General features: G+C 43.1%; 1 protein-coding gene across 2 annotated transcripts in view; it reads right to left on the bottom strand.

Moving 5' to 3' along the window:
• LOC137346642 (syntaxin-1A-like) overlaps positions 1-27,882 on the bottom strand; it is a 320,432-nt gene that overhangs the window by 187,955 nt on the left and 104,595 nt on the right. For both annotated transcript variants that reach the window (XM_068010271.1, XM_068010270.1), the window contains exon 3: positions 16,064-16,163. In XM_068010271.1, the coding sequence (XP_067866372.1) occupies positions 16,064-16,163 (100 nt within the window). The remainder of the gene's footprint in view (positions 1-16,063; positions 16,164-27,882) is intronic.

Raw genomic sequence — 27,882 nt, 5'->3', positions numbered from 1 at the left:
TTTATGTAAATGACTTAGATAAAGGGACCAAAGGTATGGTTGCTATATTTGCTGATGACACAAAGATAGGTAGAAAAATAAGTTGTTAAGAGGGCATAAGGAGATTATAAAGGGATATAGATAGGTTAAGTGAAAGATCTGGCAAATGGAGTATCATGTGGGAAAATGTGAAATTGTCCACTTTGGCAGGAAGAATAAAAAAAAGCATATTATCTAGTTGGTGAGAGATTGCAGAGCTCTGAGAAGCAGAGGGATCTGGGTGTTCTAGTGCATGAATCGCAAAAGGTTAGTATGCGGGTACAGTACGTAATTTGGAAATTATTAGAATATTATCATTTATTACAAGGGGAATTGAATAAAAAAGCAGGGAGGTTATGCATCAGCTATACAGGGCATTGGTGAGACCACATCTGGAGTACTGTGTACAGTATTGGTTCCCTTATTTAAGGAAGGATGTAAATGCGTTGGAAGCAGTTCAGAGAAGGTTTACTAGACTAATACCTGGAATGGGCAGGCTGTCTTATGAGGAAAGATTGGACAGGCTAGGCTTGTATCTGCCGGAATTTAAAAGAGTAAGAGGCAACTTGATTGAAACATATAAGATCCTGAGGGGTCTTGACAGGGTGGATGTGGAAAGGATGTTTCTCTTGTGGGACAATCTAGAACCAGGGGTCACTGTCTAAAAATAAGGGGTCGCCCATTTAAGACAGAGATGAGGAGAAATTTTGTGTCTCAGAGGGTCGTGAGTCGTTGGAATTCTCTTCCTCAAAAGGCGGTGGAAGCAGAGACTTTGAATATTTTTAAGGCAGAGGTAGATAGATTCTTGATAAGCAAGGGGATGAAAGATTATCGGGGGTAGGTGGGAATGTGGAGTAATCAGTTCAGCCATGATCTTATTGAATGGCGGAGCAGGCTCGAGTGGCCGAATGGCCTACTCCTGCTCCTAATTCGTATGTTCGTATCCAAATCCCCTGGTGAGAGGTCTTTAGTGAATCTCCCCTTCTTTTTGCACACTATTGGTTACAGAGGCTTCAGCTGCCTGGGTCTGACTCTCCATTTCCCTCCCTAAACCTATCTTCCTCTCACCACCTCCTTTAAACTCCTTCCTCTTATCCATCTTTAGTCACCCCTCCTAAACTCTCAGTTCCTGGCTTGACATCATTAATCATTGTGCCTATCTGTGAAGTGTTGCCACATATCAGAACTCTTTTTCATGGATAGAATTTGGGAATGAGCTATTTTTAAATATTTTGTTTCAACAAATGATTTTCACAGGTTTGAAGTGCTGTAGGTTGCTGCCAATTAAAGGGGATTTTTGTTAATGGACCAGGCATTGAGGATGCACAAAGCCAGAATGAGCCACTTATAAAATGTCACAGGCAATAGTTAATTCAAATTGAGACAATGAGGGTCGATTGTCTTATCCCAGGCCCAATTAGTGACGATGGTCCCTAATTTGAGAATAGCAGGAGAGGCGAGGAGAGAGAACTATTTTATTGATGAGCCTTGGCCGGAAACATAGAAGGAAAAGGACAAGGAGGTCACAAGGATAGTTAGCCAGCCAGCTCGGTCTGGGGAGGTAAATAGACTGAGTGAGGAGAAACATGGCTCATTTGAAGCCTAAAGCGCATCAGGATCAGGAGGCTGACCAATGAAAGTTGCTGACTGGTGTGGGTATTTTATTATTTTTCCTGTTCTCAAGGAGAGTTCTGAAGTTAGTTGAATCGAGATTTGATTAGAACCATTACATTCTGTAAGTTCACTTGCAGCTGGTTAAATAAAACTGATTAATGATTTATATCTGGCTTCATCTCACTTAAGGCGTTTTAGTCCACGTGCAGAAGGTGCACTGGAGGGCATGTATGGATGACATGATATCCAATTCAAATTACAAGAGGGTTTTATGCTTACATCCCAAGTTATTCTATCACATAATTAGATATTGCTCAGTACAGGCACCTTCCTGAACAGAAGGTGCTCAGAGTGGTTACCTGTACTGCTGCACCCAAAAGAATATTATTTTCTTTACTTGTTCTTACAATATGGCTGTTGCTAGCAACACTAGCATATATTGCCTATCCTTAGTTGCCTGATCTAAGATAAACATCAAACTTCTAATAATTGGAATATTTTTACAATAAAATGCAAGATAAATGCAAGTTGTTATTGTTGAGTCAGTGGGGACTGAATGTGCTACTGGGATCATATTCACTGGAGTAACAAATTGGCTTGGGTTACTGGGATCCAGCACTCTGGGCGTGAAAGAGAACAGGGCTGAGTTATTGGGATTAAGTGGGAACTGATTTGACAGAGATAGAAAATACTGAAAACATCTTCTGTTGACAGAATTTATGAAAATAACATCCAGTGTAGAGGTCAATGAGTTCAGGATAGTTTTGGCTGCTACAATGTCTCCTTTCCCAGAAAGCCATCATCTATGGCCCGTAACCCCCAGCAGCAAAGGCACACAGCACCTCTGTGCTACAGCAGTACTAACACAGACGAGCAGGGGTCTTGTGACCAACTCTCAGCATTATGCAAAAGCATGTCCTGAGAAATGGATGGGGTGGGGGGGTGGAAGTGGTAAGGGAGGGTATTGTTCTGTCCCAGCTGCAATCGGAATATGTGCAATCTGTACGAGCAAGTTACAGGGTGTGTGCCAGCATAATAATGAATGTTAATAAAGCATTAACCTAGTGGACACAAATATATACATCCACAATCATACTCAAACATCCACATTAACGGGACCCAGTCAGCATTAGCAGCAATACATTAAAAGATGTAAGCAACATTTGCCAACCTAGACTGGGAACTCTGCCAGGCCATAACTAAACAGAAAACCTCTGCCAATAAAATAAGCAGATTTTGAACAGTGGTAAACTTATTCTTGTGGGATCACAATCAGACAAACTTCATTGAGAGTCTTATAACATCTCTTCATACATGGAGCTCATGTTTTCTTTGCTATGAAGATCAAAACCATCTGTGCAGCCCATTATCCAGTAATAGTAAAACTGAGAACCCCCAATTTTAAATCATAATAATCAGAAAAACTATTATTCAATTATTTAACCCACAGTCAACTGATACCCGGAAACATTAACATACACGCCTTGCTATTCAGTTACGCTCACCGACTCTGCCCAACGCCCAGCTACACTCGCCGACTCTCCCTGACAGTTACATTCACTGACCCTCCCCGACATGTAGTTATAATCACCAACACTCTCCAATATTCAGTTATATTCCCCGACCCACCCTAGCGCACCATTATGTTCCCTGACAATCTCCGATGCGCAGTTACAATCACCGACACTGTCCGACGCACATTTACAATCACCGAGACTCTCCAATGCGTGGTTACATTCACCGACATGCAGTTACGTTCACTGACACGCAGTTATGTTTTCAATTCTCCCCGATGCGCAGTTACAGTTACCAACCCTCCCCAACACATAGTTAAGGTTACAGACCCTCCTCGACAGGCAGTTATATTCACTGACATGCATTTTCAACTCTCCCCGACGCGCAATTACACTCACCAACACGCAGTTTCACTCACTAATACTCATCGACATGTAGTTACATTCACTGACTCTCCCCGACACACAGTTACGGTCACCAACACACAGTTACATTTCTGACCTTCCTGACACGCAGTTACATTCACCAACACTCTCTGACATACAGTACTACCTGATTCTGTTATATTCATCAGCAATTCCAGATACAGTTATGTTAAAATTGATGCTAATGATATCCAATTATAGTAACTCTCAGATACTAGCTAAAAGCCAGTCACATTAATCCACAGATGTTACCTGAGGCGTGGCTCCATTCATAGCACCCTCACCTCTGAGCCAGCAGTTTGTGGGTTCAAGTCCTTCTTCTTTGGCCTCCTTGTCTCGAGAGACAATGGGTAAGCGCCTGGAGGTGGTCAGTGGTTTGTGAAGCAGCGCCTGGAGTGGTTATAAAGGCCAATTCTAGAGTGACAGGCTCTTCCACAGGTGCTACAGATAAAATTGGTTGCCAGGGCTGTTACACAGTTGGCTCTCTCCTTGCGCTTCTGTCTTTTTTCCTGCCAACTGCTAAGTCTCTTTGACTCGCCACACTTTAGCCCCGCCTTTATAGCAGTCCGGCAGCTCTGGCAATCACTGGCGACTGACTCCCACGACTTGTGATCAATGTCATAGGACTTTATGTCACGTTTGCAGACGTCTTTACAGCGGAGACATGGACGGCCGGTGGGTCTGATACCAGTGATGAGCTTGCTGTACAATGCGTCCTTGGGGATCCTGCCATCTTCCATGCGGCTCACATGGCCAAGCCATCTCAAGCGCCATTGGCTCAGTAGGGTGTATAAGCTGGGGATGTTGGCCGCCTCGAGGACTTCTGCGTTGGAGATACGGTCCTGCCACCTGATGCCAAGGAGTCTTCGGAGGCAGCGAAGATGGAATGAGTTGAGATGTCGCTCTCGGCTGACATATGTTGTTCAGGCCTCGCTGCCTTAGAGCAAGGTACTGAGGACATAGGCTTGGAACACTCGGACTTTTGTGTTCCATGTCAGTGCGCCATTTTCCCACACCCTCTTGGCCAGTCTGTACAGAGCAGCGGATGCTTTCCCATACGCTTGTTGATTTCTGCATCGAGAGACAGGTTACTGGTGATAGTTGAGCCTAGGTAGGTGAACTCTTGAACCACTTCCAGAGTGTGGTTGCCGATATTGATGGATGGAGCATTTCTGACGTCCTGTCCCATGATGTTCGTTTTCTTGAGGTTGATGGTTTGGCCAAATTCGTTGCAGGCAGCCACAACCCTGTCGATGAATCTCTGCAGACACTCTTCTGCATGGGATGTTAATACAGCATCGTCAGCAAAGAGGAGTTCCCTGCTGAGGACTTTCCGTACTTTGGACTTCGCTCTTAGACGGGCAAGGTTGAACAACCTGCCCCCTGATCTTGTGTGGAGGAAAATTCCTTCTTCTGAAGACTTGAACGCATGTGAGAGCAGCAGTGAGAAGATGATCCCAAACAGTGTAGGTGTGAGAACACAGCCCTGTTTCACACCACTCAGGATAGGAAAGGGGTCTGATGAGGCACCGCTATGCTGAATTGTGTCTTTCATATTGTCATGGAATGAGGTGATGATACTTAGTAGCTTTGGTGGACATCCGATCTTTGTTAGTAGTCTGAAGCGACCACGTCTGCTGACGAGGTCAAAGGCTTTAGTGAGATCTATGAAAGCAACATAGAGGAGCATCTGTAGTTTGTGGCATTTCTCCTGTTGCTCACGAAAGGAGAACAGCATGTCAATGGTGGATCTCTCCGCTTGAAAGCCACACTGTGCCTCAGGGTAGATACGCTCAGCCAGCTTCTGGAGTCTGTTTAAAACGACTCGAGTGAAGACTTTCCCCACTACGCTGAGCAGGGAGATTCCACAATAGTTGTTGCAGTCATCGCGGTCACCCTTGTTCTTACAGAGGGTGATGATATTGGCATCGCGCTTGTCCTCTGGTACTGCTCCCTCATCCCAGCACAGGATTTAAGCACAAACACCAATGCTGACACTCCAGCACAGGACTGAGATATTAAATTGAGGTCCTGTCTCCCTCTCAGTGGCCATAAAATATCACATGGCAATATTCAAAGCTGAGCAGGGGAGTTATCCTGGGTGTTCTGGCCAATAATTATCCATCAATCAACACCAGAAAAAACAGATGATCTGGTCCTTATCTTGCTGCTATTTGTGGGAGCTTGTTGTATACAAATTAGCTGCTGCATTTCCCAAAGTACAACAGTGTCTACACTTCAAAAGGACTTCGTTGGTGGTAATACACTTTAGAATGTCCTGAGATTATGAAAGGTGCTATATTAATGCAAGTCTTTATTTTCATGAGACACAAAAATTCACCATTATCTACTCTGATACCTGGCAGGTATCCAAAAATCTTTTTAACATATAAACCTGATGTAAAAAACATTTTTTGTTTTTACTTGCAATTGGGAAGAGTTATAGCTTTCCCACTCACGCCTCCGTAGGATTATTATAAAGGAGCAGTACTTCCTCCCTGCTTACTTTACTGCCAAGTAGTCAATTGTTGCAGGGCACTTTTCTCTAACAGGCTACTTTAGAACTGTAAGTAACAATTTATGTGCAAAAGGATGTAGACTGGATATTTTCCAAACCTGAGAAGAAGGCAGAGGTTCAAAAAAGGTGAGCTTCAAAGACAGTGCCCGAGGCATTACTTATGAAATGTAAACTTTGGGTCTAAATGGAATCCTAAAGAACTGCTGCTCATCTGCCATGCACAAGAGGAAAATGTGTTCATGATTCACTGCCTTCCACTTTCTTCTCTCCACCTGCTAGTGTAGAATTTGTCGAAGTTGAAAATCCTACCATGGTAAGGAGCATATTATTAGTATATTTCAAACCACATCATAAATGGTCATCCAGACATAAAGCATTGCTCAGTCAATGAACATGTGGATGAGAGAGAAAACCATCATTAACCATGCTACAATGGCTGTGGCAGCCCTGCGTCATACAGTCTTGTGATAGCCAATAAAAAATGGTGCGTCGATAAAATGAATACACTACACTGCTGTAAAATAAATCTGACTCATTAAACAGTCCAGATAGCAAGAAGAAGTAGCACTGCCTACTTATCCAGAATATACCGCATTATTCCTACATAAAACACATCATTATTACCTCCCTAAACCTCCCTTCTTCTCTCTCCTCCTTCTAATGCACCATCAAACCTACCTCCTCCTTGACTATGCTTTTATTCACCTAACCTCATGTGCCCTTCTTTGGCTTGGGCACCATCAAACTTCCTGATAACACTACTGTGAAGCACCTTGGTCTATTTTACTATGTTAGAAGCATTGTATAACTGCAAGTTACTATTGTTGTTGTTGAAGGGAGTGCCCAAAATCCGGACTTTCTCACGTTCCTGTGTGATTTGCAGCTGGCCACATCTAGGCCTCAAAAGGAATACCTTCTTTGCAACAGAATACACTATCAAGGGTGCATTGTAAAATGTTGCTGACGGAGGAGATTCTTGCCCTAATGTGTGCCTGTTCACCATGGGAGCACCACATTCTGGTCATTTGACCATTTTATTTCACAGAAATGATTTGCAACATTTAACTGCTGTGTTTTAAAGTGAGCTCACACAGGTTTGAAATGCTCATTACAGACGTATGCTGCAGTGACTGAAAGAAAGAGTTTATTCTGTGTTGATGAGCTAGGCATTGAAAATGTGTTTTCAGAGTGATCTGGGATTATCATTAATTGGTTACCTTGTTTCTTGCAAACATCCATATCCGTTAATGTTGTGATGATCCTTTCATGTGACCTCCAGCACAGGATGCCTGCCAATATCTATTCTTAAGGGTGGGTTGTGGGGGGTGCGGGCAGCGCAGGGCAAGGTGGTGGTAGGGTGGCAGGAAGATAGACTTTCAGCAGCAGCAAAACATTCAGGTGGAACAAGTGGTCGAAAGTAAAGAAAAAGTCCATGTTCAGTGTCAGTCATTTGGGATGTGCGCTGAGGTAAAAGCACGAACACCCTAGAGTTTACATTAAGACTAGTATTAACAAAACCTATGTAACCTTGGATCTCTTTCAAAGCTAAGATGAACTAAAAGTAAGTCTGTTTAGCACACTAATACGGACAGGATTGGCGACCCGGGTTCAGTTCTGGGTACTGCCTGTGCGGAGTTTGCAAGTTCTTCCTGTGACCGCGTGTGTTTCCGCCAGGTGCTCCGGTTTCCTCCCACAGCCAAAGACTTGCAGGTTGATAGGTAAATTGGCCATTGTAAATTTCCCCTAGTGTAGGTAGGTGGTAGGAGAATGGTGGGGATGTGGTAGGGAATATGGGATTAATGTAGGATTAGTATAAATGGGTGGTTGTTGGTCGGCACAGACTCGGTGGGCCGAAGGGCCTGTTTCAGTGCTGTATCTCTAAAAATAAAAAATAATTTTTTTTTTTCTTATTACATAGAATTAAATTGAATTTACAATACAAACAGGCCATTCAGCCCAACCGGTCTATGTTGGTGTTTATGGCCCACTTAAGTCTCCTCCCACTCAATTTACCTCATTTCACATTATCAGCTTAGCCTTCTATTACTTTTTCCCTCATGTACTTATGTAGCTTCTTCTTAAATGCATCTATGCTATTCACCTCAACCACTCCATTTGGTAGCCATTTCCACCTTTGCACCACACTCTGGGTAAAGAATGATGAGGTGCTTGATGTTACGTGAAACAAGTGAGCTCTGATTACAACTGTCACTGTTTGTTCACTTGCCCTCTGTAAATAAAGCAACTACAACTCTCACTAAAGTATTTTCAGTCTGTCTATTGAAAGATTGGAGAAGCAAAATTGACAGAATGAGTTAAAATCAAAATATCGGGTTCGGGTCATAGGGTGATACTTAGCAGCAAGAATAGGAGCAGGCCACTTAGCCCCTCGAGCACAATCCGCCATTCAATGAGATCATGGCTGATCTGCAACCTAACTCCATAGATTCACCGTTGCCCTATATCCCTTAATACCTTTATTTAATTTAAATCAATCATCTCAGATTTAAAATTAACAATTGATCTAACATTAACTGCCATTTGTGAAATAGAGTTCCAAGTTTCTATCACCCATTGCATTTAGAAGTGTTTCCAAACTTCACTCCTGAAAGGCCTGGCTCTAATTTTTAGGCTATGATCCTAGCCCTGGACTCCTTAACCAGCAGAAGGAAGTTTCTCTTTGTTGTTATGTCTTTGGGTTGTACTATCATATGATTAGATATTGGGAAATTGCAAACAAACTCTTGGATATAAGGTGAAAGGATGACTTACAGGAGCAATCAATACTGCTGAACCCCAGAGAATATTGAAATTTGTTCAAGAGATTTCTGCAGTGCAGACATGAGCCATAGTAAAACAGCATATCCTTTGTCCTCTTTATCAGAAGGCATTTCCTCGCTTTGGCAAGGGCAGAAATCTGATTAGAGAGATTCAAACAAAGACTTGCCAGAAAGATGGGCACTGATTTAACAGGCAACAATAAATTCAAGGACTTTGGGAGGAAAGAGAGGTTAGAGATGGGACGGTAGATTTTAAAGAACAGAGGGGTGAAGGATGAATTTTTTGAGTGGGGTTGATGATGGTGCTTTTGAAAGAGAGGGGGAACCGTTTACAATGTCAGCTAGACAGGGCAGCAAGTTAGATGGGCAGGAGTTTAACAGAATTGTGGTCAAGGGAACAGGAGGTGGGTCTCATCAGCAAAATGAGTTCAAAGAGGGCATGAGAGGATATTGGAGAGAAACTAGATAAAGATGCAGTTTCAGAACTAGAGGAGGAGGGTTTTGGAATTGGTGGGCAAATGGAAGGGGAGATGCAGTAAAGGCAACTGAACGGTTGGCTTCAATCTTAGTGCCAAAGAGGTTAATGAGCTGTTGTGCTTGTTAGATATGAGGATGAAGGAGACAGATGAGAGGAGTTAAAGAAAACTGTAGTGCAGAAAAGATGCCAGGGGTTATCGTTGCTTTCCATGATGATGCTGGAGTCGTGAGCAGTTTTACCAGAGAGAAGCAAGACCCAGTAGTGCTTGCCGTGGCCCAGCCAGATCTGATGATGGATGGCAGCTGCAATCAGCTTGTCAACAAAGTCATTACCAATGACATAAAATATAGACCCATATAAATCAGCGATAGTGTTCATCAAGTAACTGACAGATATTGCATTATTGTTACACAAAAATAACTTGTGCGGTTGAAAATCTAATTTACAAAGTAATTCACAATTCTGATCATTTTTACAAGAAACATCTGACTCTTTTGCCTCACCTTTCACCAAACAAATTTATTCTACAAAGTAACATCTTTCCATCGATTTTCTGCACAAAATCTTGGGGAAAAATGTAACCTAAATCTATCTGAGCTGGCTTATTCTCTCATCATTGATGCTTCTCATCCAGTTTTATTTCACTCCAATGTTTCTTTCATTCATTTCTGGATTATTAAACCTCTCCCCATCTCTGATGTGTACTCACTTTTCCAGTTTGTGAATTTCTGGGTCCTAGTTGCTGCACCGCAGAATTCTCTGAAATGCTAGTCATGTATACTAATTTTCTATTCTCTATTTGGTGCTGGTTTCTAATCTCTCCATTCAGCACTCGCTTCTGACTTTCTATTAAGCTTCCCCCAGTCCAGGTGCGGTACTGTGGTGGTTATACCACTGTACAACAATTTATATCTATATTGCAATAATAAAAGCAAAATACTGCAGATGCTGGAAATATGAAATAAAAATCAAAAAGTGCTGGAAATACTCAGCAGGTCTGACAGCATCTGTGGAGAGAGAGAAGCAGAGTTAACGGTTCAGGTCTGTAACCTTTCATCAGAACACCAGAAAAGTTCTGATGAAAGGTCACGGACTATTGTGGCATCATATTGGCAATGTGGGTAGATGCCTGCTGACTTGCAGCTTATTGCTTTCCACAGTTGCCAATATTAGTTTTGCTTCATTTGCATTAAAATGAAGAATTAACTTTTGCATGTCTGCCCCACAGAGGCGTCAGGCAACAGCCTGCCGTAGTTGTATTCACAGAATCATATCTATCAGTCAATATCCCAAACTCCTCCATTACCATCACTGGATATGTCCCACCAGCAGGACTGACCATGGTGAGGCCACAGTTGTATGCAGTTGAGTGGTCTTGACCCCAAGAGTCCCCATCATTGACTCTGGACTCCATGACATCGAATGGCTTCAGGCCAAATAAAGTAGAGGAAATTTTATACTGAACACCACCTGATGCCTTCCTGGAACACCACTTGGAGGGATGTAAGGGCACAGAATAATCAACTACCAAGACTGGCTCATTACCTCGACTCATCAAGCTACCTTTTGCAGACATGTCAATCTTTGAAACCGTTGTTGGAGTGAGCACTGAACAGTCCTTATGAAGACAAACTCTCATCTGCATAATGAGGATACCTTCCATCATGTCATGTGGCATTACCATCGTGTTAAATGGGTTAGACCATGACAGCAGCCGAATTGTATACAACCACAATCTGCAATCTCATGACTGGGTACAACGCACATTCCTCCATTACCAGCAGGCTGGCTGGGAGACCAACTCTGGCTCCAAGATGTAGAAGGGCTTTCCAGGAGCAGTACCAGATGCTCCTTACACTGAGGCACTAACCTAGTATAATACTGGATCAACTGTATGCTAAACACAACAGGCAGTATGCTAAAACAGAGATAAACAATGTCATCACAACAGATCATAGCAAAGCTCTGTAGCCCAGCCATATCTGATCAAAAATGTTGGTTGAAAATCAGGCAATTAACAGAAGGAGGAAGCTCCATGAGTACCTCTCTCCCAAGTGGAGTCCCACTGTGAGTGCAACAGATAAGACTCAAGCATTTGCAAATGTCTTCAGTCAAAATTTCCAGCGAATAATCCCATTTGGCCCCCACTATTATAGACGCCAGTGCCCAGCTAATTTAGTTCACTCCAGATAGTACACAACACAGCCAATGTGGAAAATTACCCAGGCTTGTCCTGTCAACAAAATGCAGGACAATTATAAACCAGCCAAGTACAACCCTACCACTTTCAATCATTAGCAATAGTGTCAACAAACAACACTATTTACCTCCACTTAGGTTCTACAGAATCACTTGGCTCCAGAGTTCAACACAGCCTTGGTCCAGACAAGGATACAAGAGCTGAATAACTACTGAGAGGCAAGATTAGCTGCTCTTGACATCAAGGCAACATTTGGTTAATTATGACACCAAAATGGTCCATAAAAACTGAAGTTAATAGGGGTTAACAACTTGGCCAACATCCAGGCAGGCAACATTCACACTATACAAGTATCAGGTATTGACCATTTAAACAACAAAATACTCAAACATCTTCCGCTGACCTGCAAAAGCATCATCACCAAATTCCCCACCACCAACATTTCATGGGACACTGTTGATCAGGAGTTTAACTGGACCAGTCATATCAACAATGTTGCTATAAGGACAGGGCAGAAGTTGGGTACTCTGTAACAAATGGCACAACTCATGATCTCTCAAAGCCTCTCCGCCATCTACAAGGCTCATGTCAGGAGTGTGATGGAATACTCATCCTCACTTGAATGGGTACAGCTGCAACAACACTGAAGAAACTCAACACCATCCAGGTCAGAACAGTCTACTTGAGTGACATCCCAGTCGCTGGATTCAAAGTCCACCCCGTCCATCACCCAAACAATGCTTCTAGTCTGTACTATCTAAAGGATGCACTGTTGCAACTAATCAAGCTTATTTTGGCAGCACTTCCCAGGCTTGAAATCACTAACACAGAGAGAGACAAGAGCAGCAAAATTTCAGGAACACCATCACCTGCAAGTTGTGCCTGATAAATTACACACCTGATTGGGATATGGCTGCTGTTTCATCATTGCCAAAGGGACAAAACCCTGGAATCTCCTACCTAACACCATTTTGGGAGCACCATCAACACAAGGACTGCAGCAGTTCAAGAAGTAGGGTCACCAATTCCTCGGCAGGGCAACCCAGGATAAAAAACAACAACCTTGCCAGTGCTGCTCATATCCAGAGATGAAATAAAAACCTGTTAAATCCTCTCTCTGATGCTGATATTCGGAAGAATTAATCTCCAGCTGCAATGCCACATTTCATGTTTTTCAGTTTTGATATTTCCTGTCACACAAAACCTGAGCCAACAACATTGCATCTACTGCCAGTTTTTCTGCCACACACCAGTGATGGCTACATCAGCTGGCATATGACATCTCTGAATAAGGTTGGTGGGCAAGAAACACCTTGTGTGGGGAGTGCCCTTTCACCTCACTGCACTCTCTGTGCAGAGAGCTTGGCTGCCCTCATTCAGTTACTGCTCTGTAGTCGGACTCCAAACTATACTTTGCTTTGTTTATGAAATCTCAATGGAGCCAAACATTTCTTGGCAAACAATACACTGACTATCAGGAATCTATGTCACTGCAGCAGAGAACTACAGAGGGGTTAATGTGATTGATATATAAAAAAAATCAGCACCAGAAGGCATTTAATCACAGATTACAATATTATTGCGGTCAGAATTACTCCAACAGCCTTAGCTCATAGGCACCTCATTAATTGGACATTGCAGAGCATACGTTGCTGTTGCAGTCTACAGCCTACAAATCGCTGTGCAGAAAATATGAATGAAGGTGGCTGGCGCCCATCCCCCACTCTCATGCCGCATTCTCCATTCACACCAGTAGTCCGGTCCCCATACGTGTTGTTAACCACTCTCCCCTTGTGTGCAATCTGTGCTCTCTCACTGCAGGAGAGCTAGGACTGCAGCAGCTGCCCTGCTTTGTTCTTATAGCCAAACACGACATCTTTTTCAGTTCATTCATAGCGACTGCAGTGAATCAGCAGGTGGTGATTACAGCACATCCTCTTTATCCTTTCCATCCTAGAAATATTTGTGCAGGAGGTAATGATATCTCACCAACTGCAAACAGAACTTAAGGTTTTTATGCCTGATGCAACATCACTGCAGCTAACTCGAGTGCTGACTTTACTTGGGCCGATCCTTTCTCAATGCTTTTAAATTCAAAGTCTCACTGTTGAAGCTCTGCCTAGATTATACATGCTAACCTAAGAAAGTAGCTAAAGCTGACGACTCATGGCCAGGCCTGACATGTGAAAACAAATAGTTACACGGGCTTTGTACCTGAAGTTGCAGATAGACAGAATATTTCTTCAGTTGTATTGGAGTGAAAACATAAATACATGAAAACAAGAAGTGGAAACCCAAATGTTGAAGGCATAAAATTGCTGTCATATTTCTAGAATAGCTCAGGTGCATGTGTCCCTGGGAAATTTTGAATTTTTACATTAAAATGATGTATTCTTGATATTTTTAAGCATTTTTATACTTCACAATTAATAAACTGTTAGGACAATATAAGGACTTTTGGATTTTCAACAAACCAACCAACCAAGCAGTCCTTCTCCCACACCCAACCCCTCACCACCCCAGATTACAAAGGCACTCTACTCCCTCCAGACCAGTTCACAGAGATATTGCGCTTCATCCAACTCTCCACCCTTCCACAGAGGCAGTCCTTTACAGTCCATACTGACACTCGTCTCCCACTCCAACCCAATCAAGTTGGTGCTCATCTTTAAGTTCCCCTCTTTCAACAGCCCATGTTGGCTCATTTCTCCATCCCCCATCCCAAAGTGTTGCTCCCCACTTCTCACCAAAGCCACACTCCCAGCTTCTGCCCCCTTGACTACCATCCATTTCCCTCATCCCTGTCCTGTTCACTGTCATTCTCCCCCTAACAGGCACAGATCCATCCCACCCATTTCCTTTTGTCATGCACTGTTAGTTGTCCTTCATGCTCCCCTTGCTAAACATTCTGCTTCTCATTCCTCTCCTCAGCATCCATGTCATTCTGCCTGCACCTCCCAGGCCTGGCACTAATGCACTGGATAAGTCTCACTTCTCTTTCCGCTACCTCCCAGCATCAGTGCCAGTTTTGCTGCCTCTGCAGACTGAAGGCTGGGACACCCATTGTCACATGAATTCCTAACTAGTATATGAAGCAGTACTTTGGCTCTTTAGTACTATGAGCAGTGTAAAGAGAAGAACTTGTTCAGTACATCAGCAGTTGGCCTTGGGTGGAGGGGGGCCTGGTTGTGCTGACTTGTGTCAGCAAACACTGACAATTTGAGCATGTCCCCTAAACCACAAGTGTCAGCATGAAATATACATGCTTAATGAGGAAGAGTAGGGAGATTGGATAATCCTATGAAGTGCACAACAACAACTCCAGGTCACTTATTGTGGTCACTGCTGCCAATCATTTTGAACCATGCCTCTTGGTCGGTACAATTTAGGACTCTGTTAAAGTAGATTAAGGCAAATGGACCGTCAGGGCCCCAAAACCAACAGTCAGTGTTGAAAAGCTACCCCTGCCCAGTGAGATCGCCTTTAGTGACTGTCCACCTTTGCCCAGTGAGAACGCCTTCAGTGACTGTCCAGCCCTGCCCAGTGAGATCGCCCTCAGTGACTGTCCAGCCCTGCCCAGTGAGATCGCCCTCAGTCTGTCCACCCCTGCCCAGTGAGACCGCCCTCAGTGACTGTCCACCCCTGCCCAGTGAGACCACCCTCAGTGACTGTCCACCCCTGCCCAGTGAGACCGCCCTCAGTGACTGTCCACCCCTGCGCAGTGAGACCACCCTCAGTGACTGTCCACCCCTGCCCAGTGAGACCGCCCTCAGTGACTGTCCACCCCTGCCCAGTGAGACCGCCCTCAGTGACTGTCCACCCCTGCCCAGTGAGATCGCCCTCAGTGACTGTCCACCCCTGCCCAGTGAGAACGCCTTCAGTGACTGTCCAGCCCTGCCCAGTGAGACCGCCCTAAGTGACTGTCCAGCCCTGCCCAGTGAGATCGCCCTCAGTGACTGTCCAGCCCTGCCCAGTGAGATCACCCTCAGTGACTGTCCACCCCTGCCCAGTGAGATCGCCCTCAGTGACTGTCCAGCCCTGCCCAGTGAGAACGCCCTCAGTGACTGTCCACCCCTGCCCAGTGAGACCGCCCTCAGTGACTGTCCAGCTCTGCCCAGTGAGATCGCCCTCAGTGACTGTCCAGCCCTGCCGAGTGAGATCACCCTCAGTGACTGTCCACCCCTGCCCAGTGAGATCGCCCTCAGTGACTGCCCACACCTGCCCAGTGAGATCGCCCTTAGTGACTGCCCACCCCTACACAGTGAGACCACCCTCAGTGACTGCCCACCTCTGCCCAGTAAGATCGCCCTTAGTGATTGCCCACCCCTGCCCAGTGAAATCGCCCTCAGTGACTGCCCACACCTGCCGAGTGAGATTGCCCTCAGTGACTGCCCACACCTGCCCAGTGACATCGCCCTCAGTGATTGCCCACCCCTACCCAGTGAGATGCCTCCCTGACCTGGCAAGATCGCCCTCCATGACCCGCTCAAAAAGTCTTGAAAATCAAATTCTTACTTTCATCCGGGTTTGGTGCAGCGAGGATTGCACTGTGTTTTCGTTTAACCTCTTCCACATTCTCAGAGATCTTGTCTATGTAGCCTCGGATTTCTTCAACCTGATAATTATAGAAGATCAAAGCATTTTAGAAACACATTCCCTTCACTACTCACTTGAGATCAGAGTATAAGAGAAAGCAGACTTGTATTTAGAACATTACCCATTATGCAATGCAATATAACAAGGATGCAACAGTAAAGCATGCAGACATGGCCAATGACTTCACGGAATCAGCAATTAGAGTCTTAATGCCCAATGTAGGATCTCAAGCCATGAGACATGCTCATAAAACTGGAATAGGATCGGGCATTTCCTCCAAACAGTGCACTCACACTCATCTTTTAGAATATAGTCTATTTCTCATCTTCCATAATATATATAATAATCCACTCTGGTTCTTTGACTCCACCTCACTGGTGCCAACATTATTTGAAAAATGTGGATCAAAGCACCTACTTTACTTTCACAATTCCAATGAGATTTGAGTTACCCCTTCAAATTCTACTCAGCTTAATGATCTGAAACCTGTCATCATTCTCTTGTCACTCCCTCAATCAATTCCATCACTTTGATATATTTTCAGACTTATAATTAAAACAGTTAAATAACACTGCTCTTGTACTCTCAGCAATACTTGGTGGACTATCAGTAATATTCCTCTGGATTTATACTCCTCACATCTGTTTACACAGCCAAAATTGCTTTTGTAGCTGTTGTGATCACTGTAACTATGACTTTATGGCATTTTTTAAGATTCTTTGTATGTAACTTTAAATTTTATATTTCCCATTTTAATTCCAAAACCATGTAATTGTGCATTTCTCAATATTCAGACATAGATGCATCAGCACAGTCTCTCAGAATTTGCCATCTGACATCCTGTTTTCCAGATAACTTGGCACCCTCTGCCAACTCAGACAGTCTACTTTTTATTCACGTCTTGTTTGGATCCTGTTCTCAAAGTAAGGGAGTAGTTCTTGGGAAAAGGAACACTGGGAAAGGAGGAAAATCAGCCTGGGTTCTATTTTTACTGGTGTTTGGCTAAGGCAGGAATATTGGCCAGGATGCCAGGAGAACACACTGCTCTTCGTCAGAGTGCCATGGAATCATTTAGGTCCTGAAACAAGACCTTGGTTTAAGATCTCATCTGAAAGACAGCAGCTGGCAATGGAAGACTACCTCAGTATTGCACTGAAGTGTCAGCCTAAGCTACATGGGGGAATTGAGGATAGTGCGGCAAGCTTACACTTAAGGAAATAAACCATTTGTGTTGCCACTGACATAACTTGGAGTCTTGATACTTACTGTGCCTCTGTTATACACCATCCAGCTCCTTTATCCAGACATATCAATATTTCATCCCCGTTAGGCTACTGGTTCAGTAATCTGCTAGATCAAACTCTCTTTAATCTGAGTTATAGCCTGAAATATGAATTACATTCAATCCTTAAACAACTAAAACTTGCATTTGTGTACCACCTTTAATGTGGAAAAATATCCCAAGGTGATTAAGAGGACTATAAAAAAAAATGGATGCTGGATCAGCAAGGGAGATTTCAACAAGGGCGAACAAAAATAGTGATGGAGGAGGAGGGATAGTTATGGGTAGTGGTATTGGATCTTCCATCTCCACCACCAGCCTCCTCCTCCTCTTCACCCTGTGAAAAAGTGGAGATGTTTACGAAGGGATTTTCACAGTGCTGGGCTTAGATCGCTGAATGCACAGTGAGCAAAGGGAAAAAGATGCACTAAACAGTCAGAGTCATTTATGGCACAGAAGGAGGCCATTCAGCCCATCGAGTCCATGCCGGCTCGCGACAGAGACATTCAGTCAGTCCCACTCCCCTGCTCAATCCCTGTATCCCTGCAAGCCAATTTCCTTCAAGTGGCCATCCAATTTCCTTTTGAGGCCATAGTTGGAGAGTTCTCAGAGGGCTGTAGGGCTGGAGAAAGTTTCAGAGATAGATGGGTAAGGCAATGAAGGGATTTAAAAATAAGGCTGAGAATTTTAAATGGGAGGCTTTGGGGGCCAGGAGCCAGCATAGGTCAGCAAGAACAGGAGCAATAGGCGAACAGGACTTGATGAGGTACAGGATATGAAATTTACACAGTGTAGCCGATGGGTGGTCGGCCAGGAGAGCATTGGAGTAGTTGAGTCTGGAAGTGACAAAAACATGGATTAGGGTGTCAGCAACAGGTGAACTGAGGCAGGAGTGAAGGTAGAAGTAGATGGTTTTTATGATGGAGATTCAGAAGCTCAGCTAGGGTTGGATGAGATGCCAAAGTTACCAACAGTTTGGTTAAATTGGAGACAGTGGACCAATTGTGGTTGGTGGCTGCAGAATCTTGAACCCCAGGGAGTGTGAATTACATCCCGCCAGAGGACTGAAACCTGCTTTTTCCAGGCACAGGGATTCAGGACGAAACATGTTTGGGTTGTCTCAGCACAGTGATCACTGGACGTAGGTTCAATGTAAGAAAGGATCTCTGATAATTCAGCAAAAACTTTCACTGGGTTGGTAATTGCAACATTCTTATGGCTACTATGATGAAACAGAAACATTACATCAGTGGATTCTGAGGTTGGAGGTTGGGCAGTCTTACGCTGAAGCTTATCTATGCTGTGCTTGCCCCAGGACTGTTTGATGGGACAGTGCAGAGAGAGCTTTGCTCTGGATCTAACCTGTGCTGTACATGACTAGGGCTGTTTAAAGAGCAGATCCATCATTCGAAACAGAAGGAATAAATGGAATTTTCCCCCTTTGTTATAATTGGGATGTGTTATGGAAGTGAGACTCTGATACCTTCAATAATTATTTCCTCTGCACTGCACAAGTCTGTTTTTGGTGAAAAGAATTTCTCTTGAATTTAAGGCTTTGTGTTTTTCAAATATGAACTAATACCTTGAATAACTTCAACAGTGAGTAATAGGAAGCAAAGCTGATATAAATGCAACAATGAGTAACAGAACTGGTGCCAGGGAGTCAAAGGCTGCAGTAGTAAAAGTGCTAAACTGTCAGACAGCGTGCAGGGTGGGCTTTCACTGCATCATGTGACACTCATCTGGAAATTCGTCACTGTGGGACAGGTTTGCTGCAATGCTGTGTAGCACAAGGGCGATCTGAAAAGGTCTCATGTGATGGCATTGTTTCAAAGAAACAGCTGGGGATGAAAGTCAATGAGCATAAAATAAATAGCTGAATGTATTATTCTGCTCCTGAATCACCCAATAACTCTGTACCTGACACGCAGCGTGGAGAATGCACAGTATGTAGACGTCCCATTGAGGTGCAATATAACACCAGGTCAGTCTGTACCCAGGAGCAATATAACAGCGGGCCGGTCAGTATCCAGGAGGAATATAACACCAAGCCAAACAATATCCAGGAGCAATATAACACCAAGCCAGACAATATCCAGGAGCAATATAACACTGAGCCCGTCAGTATCCAGGAGTAATATAACACAGAGCCAAACGTTATCCAGGAGTAATATAACACCAAGCCAGACAATATCCAGGAGCAATATAACACTGAGCCTGTCAGTATCCAGGAGTAATATAACACTGAGCCTGTCAGTATCCAGGTGTAATATAACACTGAGCCAAACGTTATCCAGGAGCAATGTAACACTGAGCCAGTCTGTACCCAGGAGTAATACATCACCGAGCCCGTCAGTATCCAGGAGTAATATAACACTGAGCCAGTCTGTACCCAGGAGTAATATAACACCGAGCCAGTCAGTACCCAGAAGTAATACAACACCAAGCCCGTCAGTATGCAGGAGTAATATAACACTGAGCCAGTCTGTACCCAGGAGTAATACAACACCGAGCCAGTCAGTATCCAGGAGTAATAAAACACTGAGCCAGACAGTATCCAGGAGCAATATAACACCAAGCCAGACAATATTCAGGAGCAATATAACACTGAGCCCGTCAGTATCCAGAAGTAATATAACACCAAGCCAGACAATATTCAGGAGAAATATAACACTGAGCCCGTCAGTATCCAGAAGTAATATAACACCAAGCCAGACAATATCCAGGAGTAATATAACACTGAGCCCGTCAGTATCCAGGAGTAAAATAACACTGAGCGAGACGGTATCCAGGAGCAATGTAACACCGAGCCAGTCTGTACCCAGGAGTAATACAACCGAGCCCGTCGGTATCCAGGAGTAATATAACACCGAGCCAGTCTGTACCCAGGAGTAATATAACGCCGAGCCAGTCTGTACCCAGAAGCAATATAACACCGAGCCAGTCTGTACCCAGGAGCAATATAACACTGAGCCAGTCTGTACCCAGGAGCAATACAACACCAAGCCCGTCAGTATCCAGGAGTAATATAACACCGAGACAGTCTGTACCCAGGAGCAATACAACACCAAGCCCGTCAGTATCCAGGAGTAATATAACACCGAGACAGTCTGTACCCAGGAGCAATATAACACCAAGCCAGTCTGTACCCAGGAGTAATATAACACCAAGCCAGTCTGTACCCAGGAGTAATATAACACTGAGCCCGTCAGTATCCAGGAGTAATATAACACTGAGCCAGACGGTATCCAGGAGCAATATAACACCGAGCCAGTCTGTACCCAGGAGTAATATAACACTAAGCCAGACGGTATCCAAGAGCAATATAACACCGAGCCAGTCTGTACCCAGGAGTAATATAACTCTAAGCCAGACGGTATCCAGGTGCAATATAACACCGAGACAGTCTGTACCCAGGAGCAATACAACACCAAGCCCGTCAGTATCCAGGAGTAATATAACACTGAGCGAGACGGTATCCAGGAGCAATATAACACCGAGACAGTCTGTACCCAGGAGCAATACAACACCAAGCCCGTCAGTATCCAGGAGTAATATAACACTGAGCGAGACGGTATCCAGGAGCAATATAACACCGAGACAGTCTGTACCCAGGAGCAATACAACACCAAGCCCGTCAGTATCCAGGAGTAATAGAACACTGAGCGAGGCGGTATCCAGGAGCAATGTAACACCGAGCCAGTCTGTACCCAGGAGTAATATAACACTGAGCCAGACGGTACCCAGGAGCAATATAACACCGAGACAGTCTGTACCCAGGAGCAATATAACACCAAGCCCATCAGTATCCAGGAGCAATATAACACCAAGCCCATCAGTATCCAGGAGCAATATAACACCGAGCCGGTCTGTACCCAGGAGCAAGATAACACCGAGCCAGTCTGTACCCAGGAGCAATATAACACCGAGACGGTCTGTACCCAGGAGCAATATAACATTGAGCCCGTCAGTATCCAGAAGCAATATAACACAGTCAGTCTGTTGATTTTTGATTAAAGTATTGTAGGCATCTCATCCAAGGACAAGAGAATCCTTTGCAATGATGCACAACACAGAGATTAAGAACCTAACAATACCTGACTAAGTCTCAGCAGATAAGAAGCAGTACACATGCAGTTCAAGGATGTCCCACACACACAATAACACTTGGAAAGTATTTGAACCCTGCTGTCAAATGTTCTTATTGTGCACTGTACCGAGTATCATACTGACAAAGGACAGTGGAATATATCATGCCAATCTAGTTCAGTTCAGTGAAATACACAATATTTAAGGGTGGCACAGTGACGCAGTGGTTAGCACCACAGCCTCATAGCCCCAGCAACCCAGGTTCAGTTCTGGGTACTGCCTGTGCAGAGTTTGCAAGTTCTCCCTGTGGATTTCTGTGTGGATTTCTGCTGGGAACTCAGGTTTCCTCCCACAGCCAAAGATTTGCAGGTTCTTAAGTAAATTGAGCTCTGTAAATTGCCCCGAGTGTAGGTAGGTGGTCGCAGAAGGGTGCGGATGTGGTAGGAAATATAAGATTAGTATAAATGGGTGGCTGTTGGTTGGCACAGACCCGGTGGGCCGAAGGGCCTGTTTCAGTGCTGTATCTATAAATAAATTTTTATAAAACATCAGAGTGATCCAAGGCAATTCAAAATAATTCACAGCATCACACTGAACTACAGCAGTTTAGCATAATACAGCATCACACTTACCTAGGGCAGTTCATTATGATATACAGTGATCCAGGGCAGTTAAGCATAATACAGTATCACACTTATCAGAGCAGTTCAGTATAATACACAGCATCACAGTGATCTAAGGCAGTTCAGTATAATACAGTATCATACGGATCTGGAGAAGTTCACTACAATACACAGCATCACAGTGATCTAAGGCAGTTCAGTATAATACAGTATCATACGGATCTGGAGAAGTTCACTACAATACATAGTATCACACTGATCTGGAGCAGTTCAGTATAATACACAGTATCACACTGATCTGGAGCAGTTCAGTATAACACACAGCATCACACTGATTGGAGCAGTTCAGTATAATACAAAGTATCACACTGATCTAGGGCAGTTCAGTATAATACACAGTATCACACTGATTGGAGCAGTTCAGTATAATACACAGTATCACACTGATTGGAGCAGTTCAGTATAATACACAGTATCACACTGATCTGGAGCAGTTCAGTACAATACACAGTATCACACTAATCTGGAGCAGTTCAGTATAATACACAGTATCATACTGATCTGGAGCAGTTCAGTATAGTACAGTACCACACTGATCTAGAGCAGTTCAGTATAATACACAGTATCACACTGATCTGGAGCAGTTCAGTATAGTACAGTACCACACTGATCTAGAGCAGTTCAGTATAATACACAGTATCACACTGATCTGGAGCAGTTCAGTACAATACACAGTATCATACTGAACTGGAGCAGTTCAGTATAGTACAGTACCACACTGATCTAGAGCAGTTCAGTATAATACACAGTATCACACTGATTGGAGCAGTTCAGTATAATACAAAGTATCACACTGATCTAGGGCAGTTCAGTATAATACAGTATCACACTGATCTGGAGCAGTTCAGTACAATACACAGTATCATACTGAACTGGAGCAGTTCAGTATAGTACAGTACCACACTGATTGGAGCAGCTCAGTATAATACACAGTATCACACTGATTGGAGCAGTTCAGTATAATACAAAGTATCACACTAATCTGGAGCAGTTCAGTATAATACAGTATCACACTAATCTGGAGCAGTTCAGTATAATACACAGTATCACACTGATTGGAGCAGTTCAGTATAATACACAGTATCATACTGATCTAGGGCAGTTCAGTATAATACAGTATCACACTAATCTGGAGCAGTTCAGTATAATACACAGTATCACACTGATCTGGAGCAGTTCAGTATAATACACAGTATCACACTGATCAAGGGCAGTTCAGTATAACACACAGCATCACACTGATTGGAGCAGTTCAGTATAATACACAGTATCACACTGATCAAGGGCAGTTCAGTATAACACACAGCATCACACTGATTGGAGCAGTTCAGTATAATACACAGTATCACACTGATCTGGAGCAGTTCAGTATAATACACAGTATCACACTGATCTAGGGCAGTTCAGTATAACACACAGTATCACACTGATCTGGAGCAGTTCAGTATAATACACAGTATCACACTGATCAAGGGCAGTTCAGTATAACACACAGTATCACACTGATCTGGAGCAGTTCAGTATAATACACAGTATCACACTGATCAAGGGCAGTTCAGTATAACACACAGCATCACACTGATTGGAGCAGTTCAGTATAATACACAGTATCACACTGATCTGGAGCAGTTCAGTATAATACACAGTATCACACTGATCTAGGGCAGTTCAGTATAACACACAGCATCACACTGATTGGAGCAGTTCAGTATAATACACAGTATCACACTGATCTAGGGCAGTTCAGTATAATACACAGTATCACACTGATCTGGAGCAGTTCAGTATAATACACAGTATCACACTGATCTAGGGCAGTTCAGTATAATACACAGCATCACACTAATCTGGAGCAGTTCAGTATAATACACAGTATCACACTGATCTAGGGCAGTTCAGTATAATACACAGTATCACACTGATCTGGAGCAGTTCAGTATAATACACAGTATCACACTGATCTAGGGCAGTTCAGTATAATACACAGTATCACACTGATCTAGGGCAGTTCAGTATAATACACAGTATCACACTGATCTGGAGCAGTTCAGTATAATACACAGTATCACACTGATCTAGGGCAGTTCAGTATAATACACAGTATCACACTGATCTGGAGCAGTTCAGTATAACACACAGCATCACACTGATTGGAGCAGTTCAGTATAATACACAGTATCACACTGATTTAGGGCAGTTCAGTATAATACAGTATCATACTGATCTGGAGCAGTTCAGTATAGTACAGTATCACACTGATCTAGAGCAGTTCAGTATAATACACAGTATCACACTGATTGGAGCAGTTCAGTATAATAAACAGCATCACACTGATCTGGAGCAGTTCAGTATAATAAACAGTATCACACTGATCTGGAGCAGTTCAGTATAATAAACAGCATCACACTGATTGGAGCAGTTCAGTATAATAAACAGCATCACACTGATCTGGAGCAGTTCAGTAGAATAAACAGCATCACACTGATCTGGAGCAGTTCAGTATAATAAACAGCATCACACTGATCTGGAGCAGTTCAGTATAATAAACAGTATCACACTGATCTGGGGCAGTTCAGTATAATAAACAGTATCACACTGATCTGGAGCAGTTCAGTATAATAAACAGCATCACACTGATCTGGAGCAGTTCAGTATAATAAACAGTATCACACTGATCTGGAGCAGTTCAGTATAATACACAGTTTCACACTGATCGAGGGCAGTTCAGTATAATACAGTATCATACTGATCTAGAGCAGTTCAGTATAATACACAGTATCACACTGATTGGAGCAGTTCAGTATAATAAACAGCATCACACTGATCTGGAGCAGTTCAGTATAATACACAGTATCACACTGATTGGAGCAGTTCAGTAAAATACACAGTATCACACTGATTGGAGCAGTTCAGTATAATAAACAGCATCACACTGATCTGGAGCAGTTCAGTATAATAAACAGTATCACACTGATCTGGAGCAGTTCAGTATAATAAACAGCATCACACTGATCTGGAGCAGTTCAGTACAATAAACAGTATCACACTGATCTGGAGCAATTCAGTATAATAAACAGTATCACACTGATCTGGAGCAGTTCAGTATAATACACAGTTTCACACTGATCTAGGGCAGTTCAGTATAATACAGTATCATACTGATCTAGAGCAGTTCAGTATAATACACAGTATCACACTGATTGGAGCAGTTCAGTAAAATACACAGTTTCACACTGATCTGGAGCAGTTCAGTAAAATACACAGTATCACACTGATTGGAGCAGTTCAGTATAATAAACAGTATCACACTGATTGGAGCAGTTCAGTAAAATACACAGTTTCACACTGATCTGGAGCAGTTCAGTAAAATACACAGTATCACACTGATTGGAGCAGTTCAGTAAAATACACAGTTTCACACTGATTGGAGCAGTTCAGTATAATAAACAGTATCATACTGATCTAGAGCAGTTCAGTATAATACACAGTATCACACTGATCTGGAGCAGTTCAGTATAATACACAGTATCACACTGATTGGAGCAGTTCAGTAAAATACACAGTTTCACACTGATCTGGAGCAGTTCAGTATAATACAGTATCATACTGATCTAGAGCAGTTCAGTATAATACACAGTATCACACTGATCTGGAGCAGTTCAGTATAATACACAGTATCACACTGATTGGAGCAGTTCAGTAAAATACACAGTTTCACACTGATCTGGAGCAGTTCAGTAAAATACACAGTTTCACACTGATTGGAGCAGTTCAGTAAAATACACAGTATCACACTGATTGGAGCAGTTCAGTAAAATACACAGTTTCACACTGATCTGGAGCAGTTCAGTAAAATACACAGTATCACACTGATTGGAGCAGTTCAGTAAAATACACAGTATCACACTGATTGGAGCAGTTCAGTATAATAAACAGTATCACACTGATTGGAGCAGTTCAGTATAATAAACAGTATCACACTGATTGGAGCAGTTCAGTATAATACACAGCATCACACTGATCTAGAGCAGTTCAGTATAATAAACAGCATCACACTGATCTGGAGCAGTTCAGTATAATAAACAGCATCACACTGATCTGGAGCAGTTCAGTATAATACACAGCATCACACTGATCTGGAGCAGTTCAGTATAATAAACAGCATCACACTGATCTGGAGCAGTTCAGTATAATAAACAGCATCACACTGATCTGGAGCAGTTCAGTATAATGAACAGTATCACACTGATCTGGAGCAGTTCAGTATAATACAGTATCACACTGATCTAGAGCAGTTCAGTATAATACACAGCATCACACTGATCTGGAGCAGTTCAGTATAATAAACAGCATCACACTGATCTGGAGCAGTTCAGTATAATACACAGTATCACACTGATTGGAGCAGTTCAGTATAATAAACAGTATCACACTGATCTGGAGCAGTTCAGTATAATACACAGCATCACACTGATCTAGAGCAGTTCAGTATAATACACAGCATCACACTGATCTGGAGCAGTTCAGTATAATAAACAGCATCACACTGATCTGGAGCAGTTCAGTATAATACACAGCATCACACTGATCTGGAGCAATTCAGTATAATAAACAGCATCACACTGATCTGGAGCAGTTCAGTATAATAAACAGCATCACACTGATCTGGAGCAGTTCAGTATAATAAACAGTATCACACTGATCTGGAGCAGTTCAGTATAATACAGTATCACACTGATCTAGAGCAGTTCAGTATAATACACAGTATCACACTGATCTGGAGCAGTTCAGTATAGTAAACAGCATCACACTGATCTCGAGCAGTTCAGTATAATAAACAGCATCACACTGATCTGGAGCAGTTCAGTATAGTAAACAGCATCACACTGATCTGGAGCAGTTCAGTATAATAAACAGTATCACACTGATCTGGAGCAGTTCAGTATAGTAAACAGCATCACACTGATCTGGAGCAGTTCAGTATAATAAACAGCATCACACTGATCTGGAGCAGTTCAGTATAATAAACAGCATCACACTGATCTGGAGCAGTTCAGTATAATAAACAGTATCACACTGATCTGGAGCAGTTCAGTATAATACACAGTATCACACTGATCTGGAGCAGTTCAGTATAATAAACAGCATCACACTGATCTGGAGCAGTTCAGTATAATAAACAGTATCACACTGATCTGGAGCAGTTCAGTATAATAGACAGTATCACACTGATCTGGAGCAGTTCAGTATAATACACAGTATCACACTGATCTGGAGCAGTTCAGTATAATACACAGTATCACACTGATCTGGAGCAGTTCAGTATAATAAACAGCATCACACTGATCTGCAGCAGTTCAGTATAATAAACAGTATCACACTGATCTGGAGCAGTTCAGTATAATACACAGTATCACACTGATCTGGAGCAGTTCAGTATAATACACAGAATCACACTGATCTGGAGCAGTTCAGTATAATACACAGTATCACACTGATCTGGAGCAGTTCAGTATAATACACAGTATCACACTGATCTGGAGCAGTTCAGTATAATAAACAGCATCACACTGATCTGGAGCAGTTCAGTATAATAAACAGCATCACACTGATCTGGAGCAGTTCAGTATAATAAACAGTATCACACTGATCTGGAGCAGTTCAGTATAATAAACAGCATCACA

This window comes from Heterodontus francisci, chromosome 30 (genome assembly GCF_036365525.1).
Source record: "Heterodontus francisci isolate sHetFra1 chromosome 30, sHetFra1.hap1, whole genome shotgun sequence".
NCBI classification, from domain to species: Eukaryota; Metazoa; Chordata; class Chondrichthyes; order Heterodontiformes; family Heterodontidae; genus Heterodontus; species Heterodontus francisci.
This window is presented reverse-complemented; position numbering and strand designations above follow the sequence as displayed.